Source organism: Solanum pennellii, chromosome 12 (genome assembly GCF_001406875.1).
Source record: "Solanum pennellii chromosome 12, SPENNV200".
Lineage (NCBI taxonomy): Eukaryota > Viridiplantae > Streptophyta > Magnoliopsida > Solanales > Solanaceae > Solanum > Solanum pennellii.
In genome coordinates this window covers 81,413,518-81,421,903 of record NC_028648.1, presented here as the reverse complement: position 1 = coordinate 81,421,903, position 8,386 = coordinate 81,413,518, and the positions used below count along the sequence as shown (strand labels likewise).

General features: G+C 31.3%; 2 protein-coding genes across 2 annotated transcripts; both read right to left on the bottom strand.

Annotated features, from left to right (window-relative positions):
• Nucleotides 1-224: 224 nt before the first annotated feature.
• LOC107007681 (2-alkenal reductase (NADP(+)-dependent)-like) lies at nt 225-4,095 on the bottom strand. The gene is made up of 5 exons (XM_015206383.2): nt 3,779-4,095; nt 2,550-2,727; nt 1,891-2,057; nt 1,012-1,094; nt 225-841 (listed from the first exon to the last, which is right to left on the bottom strand). Exons 1-5 carry the CDS (start codon nt 4,001-4,003, stop codon nt 463-465), a joined length of 1,032 nt encoding a protein of 343 aa, XP_015061869.1. The 5' UTR covers nt 4,004-4,095; the 3' UTR covers nt 225-462.
• Nucleotides 4,096-5,019: 924 nt separating this feature from the next.
• Nucleotides 5,020-6,601, bottom strand: LOC107006848 (polygalacturonase-like). The gene is made up of 4 exons (XM_015205362.2): nt 6,131-6,601; nt 5,758-6,047; nt 5,413-5,641; nt 5,020-5,332 (listed from the first exon to the last, which is right to left on the bottom strand). Exons 1-4 carry the CDS (start codon nt 6,554-6,556, stop codon nt 5,114-5,116), a joined length of 1,164 nt encoding a protein of 387 aa, XP_015060848.1. The 5' UTR covers nt 6,557-6,601; the 3' UTR covers nt 5,020-5,113.
• Nucleotides 6,602-8,386: the final 1,785 nt, after the last annotated feature.

The window sequence follows — 8,386 nt, the reverse complement described above, 5'->3', positions numbered from 1 at the left end:
ACAACTAATACGAAACAACTGTTTATAGTAAGATGATCGACTAATATGAAACAGAAAAAGTATATCTGAATTTTTCGAAATAACAACTACTTTTAGTAAGCACATACTATGTGGAGAAGTGTTATTAAGAGATCATTTCATCCATCATTTTGTGTCTTCAAACCTTCTAAAATTGTCTCTCTTTCCCTCTTTAACATTTTTGTCACATAAAAAATGGATTTAAATGACCAAATTCAAGTTAAAATCATGTACAAAAAACTGATAAAACAATCCTCAGCAACACCAAATCACCTCCAAAACTCAACTTTTGGTCTGTACAAACTTAGCATACTTGATAAGATATGTTTGTATGATAGAGAAAATTACACATCCAATCTTGATGATGTACATGAGAAAGTTATTTTTTGGTACTTAGTAACACGACGAAAGTATCTTCCATCGTATCAAACACACTCGATAAGTTTATTCACGAGCAACGAGCACTACCTGTTTTCCAACGTTTCGACCAGAGAAGAGGCCAACTAGAGCACCTGGTGCACTTTCAATTCCTTCAGCTATGTCCTCCACATATGTTACCTTCCCTTCTTTTATGTGTGGAGTAACCATTTCTACAAATTTTTTGTAGAGGGGAAAGTAATCAACAGCCAAAAATCCTTGCATACGGAGTCGTTTTGAGATGAGGCAGAACAAGTTGTGAACACCTTCATTTTGCTCGAGGTTGTATTGTGAGATCATCCCACATACAGCTATTCGTCCATGGACTCTCATGTTGAGAAGAACCGCGTCAAGCATCTTTCCTCCAACGTTCTCAAAGTAGATATCGATTCCATCTGGGAAGTACCTGGTTGTATTCAGGAATGATATAATTGACTAACTAAAAAGTGCGTTCTTGGATGAGATGATCACACATTTCAACAAACTAAATCGACATTTGGTGAGAAATACATGTTATTAGTGAATCTAATAACACCAAAAGAACTTGAAATACCATGAAAAAACATCGGCTTTTACCTTTTCAAAGCTGCTGATAAATCTTGTTCCTCTTTATAGTTAAATGCTTCATCGAAACCAAATTTGTTCTTCAACAGGTCAACCTAACAACATGAAAAACAACGAGAACATTGAGATCGGATCAGAAGTACTAGTCCCTGCCTAATTTACATGATTTTGTTCGCGTAATATTATCCAACAGTAGTACCAACAGACTTCAATCAATATTACATACTTTTGTGACTTGTGAAAGATCAAACCGTCTAAAAAATGAATAAATGATTCTTATTTCTAATAGACGCAAGATCTCATATTGTTCAATTAGTCACAAGTTGCTTTGAAGGGTATATTAAAGAACCAACTCTAGTTTCTAGCTCTCCTGACAATAAGACGTTATTCATCTTGTTGAAGTGCGTAACCATCTCATGTAAGAGCTTCATATCACACTTTTAATTTCTTACTAATACGGTGTCTTAACGTCCTCCCACATATATAAACCTAATTCTTTCTTCTTAAGCCAAACACATGGATATATTATTTTTACTTTTTCTTTGACTGCACAAGAAAGTCTGTTTAGTCTGATACTATGTTGAATTGTATGACAATCTCGTATATTACATTAAAAATTCAAGATGGTATCGGACCTCAAACCTCTCGCTTGGTGGACGATGTTCTTGAAAATAGACTACAAGTCATGCATTTACTAAGCAAACAATGGAAAAGGATCTTCCCTCATGATTCCCCTGTTTAGAAGAATCATGGGGCAACGAAAGTCGGCTTGACATTAGCTAACACAAATATCATCAAGATCCGAACAAGCTTTGAAATTCGGTTTGACATTAAGCTAACATTGAGCAGATCAACCATTTCGGTGAAAAGTTTTTCACGAAGAAAGCTTACCTTTTCTTTGCTTCCAGCACTTCCAACAACATAGCAACCTATTAGCTTAGCAAATTGTCCAACGAGCTGTCCAACAGCTCCAGACGCAGCAGAGACGTATACAGTTTCTCCTTTCTTTGGGGAGCATAGCTCATAAAAACCTCCATAAGCAGTTATCCCAGGCATCCCTAAGAATACAATTACATTAGTTATTTTTCTATGTTTTAACGCAAGGGATCTCAGGGAACTGTTTTCAACACAAACGTGCAAATTTGGGATAAACATAGACCCTTATACGCCATCTGTTTCCACAATGAGAAGAAGAAAGAAAAAGTTTTCTAGCTTGAATATGAAAATGAAATACGAAAAGGAAAATCAAACTTAGAAACACAAACATTCGACTGTTTTTGTGTAATACATTTTAAAAAGAAAAAGGATCAGTTCCAGCAAAGGTTGAAGCGATTAGTTTTATTCGAGATATAAGCATTGAAGTGTATGATCATCTAACACCCTTCCGCCACAAGTCCAGAACAGGACATCTCGTACATGAACAATATAACACGGATGTCCAAAAACAGACAAACATTCTCAAAATTATGTTTTCAGAACTCCAAGACTTTACAATATGGAATACGTCTCGACTTGGTACTTCACGTGATACTCTTGACAGAGTAACTTACCTAGGATTCCTGTATAGTAAGAAAGCGGCACATCCGTATTGTGAATTTTAAAGAGAGTCTCATGAGCCTTGATGACACTGTATTCTTCCCATCCAGTTATTCCCCAAACTAACTCATCTTTCTTGAATTTTGGATGAGCTGAATCCACAACTTTAGCCACACCAAACCCCACAATAGGCTACACAATGTAAAACAAAGAAGGATTCAATTGCCATTCATGTAAAAATTATACAAGGCCATAACAAATAAACAAACACTTAAAATTTAGCCTCCGATGATAAGTAAGCACTTTGATAGTGCACATCTAGACATCTTAACTAGGTCTCAACTGACAACTAAACCGTCCAACTCGTCCTCAGTGTGTTCGTGGACACCCGACGCTATGTGGCACATAAATTTTGAAGGTGTCTAGATGATCATTTTGTAAGTTGGAGTGTTAAGCTACACAACTGAGACGAGTTGAGGTGTCTAGACGAGTGCAAATCTAGACGTCTCAACTAACAATTAAACGCTCCAACTAATCCTCGCTGTTTTCGTGGACACCTAACACTGACGTGACACATAAATTTTGGAGATGTTTCGAGGTGCACATAGACTGTTTCTGTTTAAAAACCGAACTTTTTTTAACCCTTTCCTAGAAACTCCATCTTTTTGTTCCCTTCGTGACTCAATCAAAACCACAACCTTAGGATCGGAGATAGAGGGTGCAGTACCATCTAAAACCTTCTCTAGAATTCAAAACCCATAAACTCAAAATTCTAACTCCGCCTCTGTTTATCATAAATCCGAGCGACAAATTCGGCACAACAATCTAATAGCTTTGGTTCAAAACACTTAAATTTACACTCAGCTAACAAGTAAACACTCCAACTCCAATCATGCACATCTAGACATCTCAACTCGTTCTCACCCTCCAACTCGTCCACATTATGTTTCGTGGACACCTAACACTCGACATGATACATAAATTTTAGAGACATTTAAAGACACATATAACCTATTTGTGTTTAAAAATCCAATCTTTTTTTACCCCCTTTACTAAAAACTCCACTCAAACCCACAAAACTCAAAATCAAAACTCATAAACTCAAAATTTCAAATCCGTATAAAAACTAAAGTTTTAGCCAATCTATTTTATTTTTTTTTTACAATTCAGAACTCATAAACTTGAAATTTCAAAAATATAAAATACCATACTATAAAAAAAAATAATTAAAATTTAGACTTACAGAGCCAGGAGTAAAGGAATCAGTATAACTGCCTTCAGTTTTCTTCATACGAGGTCTCATATATGGATCACAAGATAAATAAAGATTTTTAACCAAAACACTATTGGAATCTTCTGGAACTTTCAATTTCATATTACAAATTTTTAATTCCATATCTGATTCTTTTGGAAATCCATTTACATAATCTTTTAATAAGATCTGTTTATTACTAATTTCTTCTCCCATTTTTTCACTAATTTTTTTTTTTAACACACACACTATGATCCAAAAAAATACTATATAACGAAGAAATATTTTTAAAAAAAAAATTGAAAAAAATGGGCGGATATATCAATGTAATTGATTTATTATTGGTGTCAATAAGATAAGGTGCTTTAATTATGGGTCTTGTTCATGATGGGGATATTGGGTTAGTGGGCTTTTTGTACAGGCGTTTAAACAAATATATACTAGTTAATTAGTTAATATTTTATCTTAATTATAATTTACGATCTACTTTTAGCTATAATTATATTGTCAATGTTTTGTTTTGTATAATTTGAATTTTGTATAACTTTTGTGTAATTTGGGATTTATATGATTATCTACACTTCTAATGTTTTCTAATTGTATAAAGTTATTATTTTAAGTTTATACAAAAATAACTGAGTTATACAAATGTATATGCGAATTATACAAACGAGTAAGCTTAAACTATAGCTACAACTCGTAAATATGTAAACTATGGTTATGGAGCATAATTACATTTATCATAGTGGCTATTTGCGAAAATTTCTCTTTTTTATTTTACTATCCATCTAGTTTCTAATACTCATATTAAATTTCGCTTGAATCTGAATTTGAGATGAAAAATTTCACATAACAATAAAGTCTTCTTTTTAATTTTATTATCCATCTAATTTCTATTACTCATATTGATTTCGCTTGAATCTGAATTTGCGATGAAAGATTTCACATAACAATAAAGTGAAGTGTCTTTATAAAGAGTATTCGGAGAATTCAAAACATATAAAAAAAATACTTATTATTTCATCGCGATATTGTATGAATGATGGAGATATTGGCTTAGTGGATATAAGCTTTTTGACTTTTTTTTTTAACTTTTGTGAAAGTAAATAAAAATAAAATATCTCAATGTCTTTTTTTTTCTCTTTTTGTAAAGTAGCTAGAAATTATAACAGCTAGGATATAAATAATAGTATATTATTACAAAAGAATACAAAATACATCATTATAATAAGATAAGATTATCCATTTTCATTATGTATATTAAAATTACCAACTATATTTTCATGTATAAAAATATAAAATTTTGTTATTTTTTTGTTGTATAATTTATAAGCATTTACTAAGTTCTTCAAAACCAGAAGCTCTTCCTCCAGCATTAACACATGAAGCTTCAGCTCTACCATTTTTATAACTAAGATTCACATCTTCAAGTGTTATTCCACTACATGGATTTGTTTTGCTACAAGCTAATTTCACCGCGATTTCTGTAGCTGATGTTCCATGTATGTCTTCATACGTTACATCACTTATCTTTACACCTGAGCCCTGAAGAAAAAAATGAGTAGATTATAAGGTATGAAAAAACGCGATTGATACTATTATATTATAATTCTGATAATTAATACCTGATTAGGACAACTTTCATGATTAGGACAATAATTTTGATCTATGATTATTGGATTTTGAACATTACTCATAACAATATGTTGAAATAAAACATTTCTAACAAAACCATTGCTAGGTCTTGCCCATGTTTTTACTCTCACACCATTCTCAGTACTTGTGAAGCTAACCATCTTAACTGTCACATTTTGTACTCCTTGCTCTTGGGATTCCCAACCTAAGCTTCCAATGCTACACAAATATCGAGATTTTGAACATATATTTTTAGTAAGAACGATAAAAATCAAAGTAAATTCACTAAAAAGATAGGAATATATAATCAATCATTGATATGTTGTGTTTCAAACCTAATTCCATGGCCAGGGCCACAAGCAATGCCTTCAATCCATAAATTCGAATTTCCAGGGCCAATAGATATACAATCATCTCCAGTACCAATATTCGAGTTCATAATACTAACTCCTGAAGATGATTGTACATGAATTCCATCAGTATTAGGGCTATTTCCTGGAGATAACACCTTCACTCCTTGTATCATCGCGTTATGGCAACCATCTACTAAAATATGGAACATTTGGCTATTTTGTACAGTTACTCCGCTCATTACAATGTTGTTTGAGTTGTAAAAAGCTAGTGCCTGAAACAAAAATTTAACGTAAGATATAAAAACATCGGTTCAACCAAATATTTTTTTTAAAAAATGAAAAAAACATAACGTACCGTAGTTCCTTTAGGGCAATTCTTGTTAGAGTTTTTGCAAGCCCAAAGACTAGCACCTTGACCATCGAAAATTCCACCATAGATAGAAACTCTATTGACTTTTTCAAATTTTATCCAACTTCCATCATTGTCAATTGCATTATAATCAGAAGGAGCTAAGAGAGTTCCATCGATACGTATAGTAACAGCGTTACTTTTGCATGTTTGACCATTGAAATATATGTTACGAATCAAGTAATTTCCACGTGGCACATAAATAGTGGACGCGCTCGTAGAAGCACATGCAGAACCCCATGCACTTAAAAATGCTTTGGTTGAATCTATTTTGCCATTGGATTGTGCTCCAAAATTTTGAACATTGTAAATGGTGTTTGTTGCTAATGATAAGTTGAAGAAAAAGAAGAAGAAAATTGCTAAGGGGCTCATTTTGCTAAAGGGGAAATTGGAATATTAATTGATGAGGAATTGGAGTAGTTTTGAGTGATATTTATAGAGTTTTGGGGGTATAATCCTATTGGTAAATAAAAATAAATATTTTTTTAATAGTTGCTTTTTGAACTAGAATGAAAGTTAGGTTATTTTTTTCAATTTGGTCATGTTGGGATTTGGGAAAATAAGACTTTAAATCATAATCCAACATATGCAATCACATGGCCAAAAATCAAGAAAATTGTTGGCACCTTATTTTAAGGAGAAAACTAAGGGGATAAAAGTTTATTATACATTTGAATATTAATTAAATAACTTTAAATGTTAGCAATGTAGTTGTGTTTTGTTACATACAAACATTAAAAATATAGAAAAATAAAGCCCATGCCTCTTTGCAACCCTCCTATTTCCATCCTTATTTGTCCGAACAGATTTGATTTTGCGTCTATAATATAAAATATAAATATTTACAACTAGTATTATATATAAATAGCATTAACAATTTTAACGATTTAGAATATAATAACATTAAGTCAGTAATCCCGAAGTATTTTTGCTATAGTGTATGAAAGAATATTTTGATTACATTCATGTAATTGAATGTTTCCTAGTGCATACTATTTAAAAGTATATAATAAAGTGAGGCTCTAACATCACATGTGTTGAATTAATTACTATAGAATGTTAGGAACAAATTAATTAAAGAGATCCCAACACAAAGATATAATACTAATCGATATACATAAATTATACACATTTATATGTATATTCAGTTAGGTAAACGATTATTTAGATTAATATAAGACTAAATTAGGTGGATATTACTGTTACAAATTCAAATGGATTTATCCTAAGTTGAAATTTTTTTGTTTATGGGTAGTCATTAATTAATGTTCATGAATTGTTTTTAGTCTATGGTAAAGTATATATAGGCTAGCCACTAGGTATTTGATGGCTATAATTACTCAAAACCACACATGGTTAAATTCACATAACTTCTACTTGTAAATATGTACTTCTCTTCTTCCGTTTCATTTTAATTGTCATGTTTTTTTGGAGCACGGTTCTTAAATCATAAATAAGACTTTTATTTTACTAATTTATGTTTACATATCTCTTTAATAAATAGTTTAATTACTGTTAAATATGTATTTTTAATAACAATTAACACTTTTTGTAAATGTTCCTATAATTTATTATTGCCTATATTGACATTAATCCAATGACAATTAGCTAAAGATGAAAAGACTTTAACATCTTTACTAATGTGTATATTTATTGTCACTGAAAATTATTTTTATTGCGATGATCATTTAGAAATTACTACTTTCTAGTTATATAGTTAATACAAAATTATTTATATTTAAGAATAATTAATATTAAGAGTGAGATAGAAAAAAAGGTGATTGAAAATGATTGCATTCTCTGCCTTAAATATGTTAAAGAATTTGTTATAGTTATGATGGAAATAATCCTAACTTTGAAATAGTAAAGTAAGCTTTACAAATTCACATCATTTTTGTGACTTTTTACATTACATTACATACTTTAATAAAAGCCAACCTAAAACATGGGATCCCAAAACAAGGATACGTGCATGCATGAAATTAATTGACATAATATATACGCAAAGATTTCTAAATTAAATTTGGTTCGATTAGCTGATAAATAATCACTCCAACTTTAAATTATAAAGAAACGAAGATTTTTTCCCATCACAAATCAATAAAAAAGTTGACAAGAGAGTTGCTCGAATGTTTAACTTACAAAATCTTAAGATCGTAAGTTCGAGTCACCAAGAAAGCAAAAAGGTGAAAGCTCCTGTGG

Bases quoted from the DNA above. Each gene is read 5' to 3' on its own strand.
- LOC107006848 (XM_015205362.2), bottom strand. From the start codon at position 6,556: ATGAGCCCCTTAGCAATTTTCTTCTTCTTTTTCTTCAACTTATCATTA. The intron at 5,642-5,757 runs GTTTGAAACACA...ATATTTGTGTAG, and splicing joins GGCCCTGGCCATGGAATTAG to CATTGGAAGCTTAGGTTGGG. The intron at 5,333-5,412 runs GTATTAATTATC...TTTTTTCTTCAG, and splicing joins ATGAAAGTTGTCCTAATCAG to GGCTCAGGTGTAAAGATAAG.
- LOC107007681 (XM_015206383.2), bottom strand. From the start codon at position 4,003: ATGGGAGAAGAAATTAGTAATAAACAGATCTTATTAAAAGATTATGTA. The intron at 2,728-3,778 runs GTAAGTCTAAAT...TACATTGTGTAG, and splicing joins ATTCCTTTACTCCTGGCTCT to CCTATTGTGGGGTTTGGTGT. The intron at 1,095-1,890 runs GTAAGCTTTCTT...TCATGTTGTTAG, and splicing joins GTGCTGGAAGCAAAGAAAAG to GTTGACCTGTTGAAGAACAA.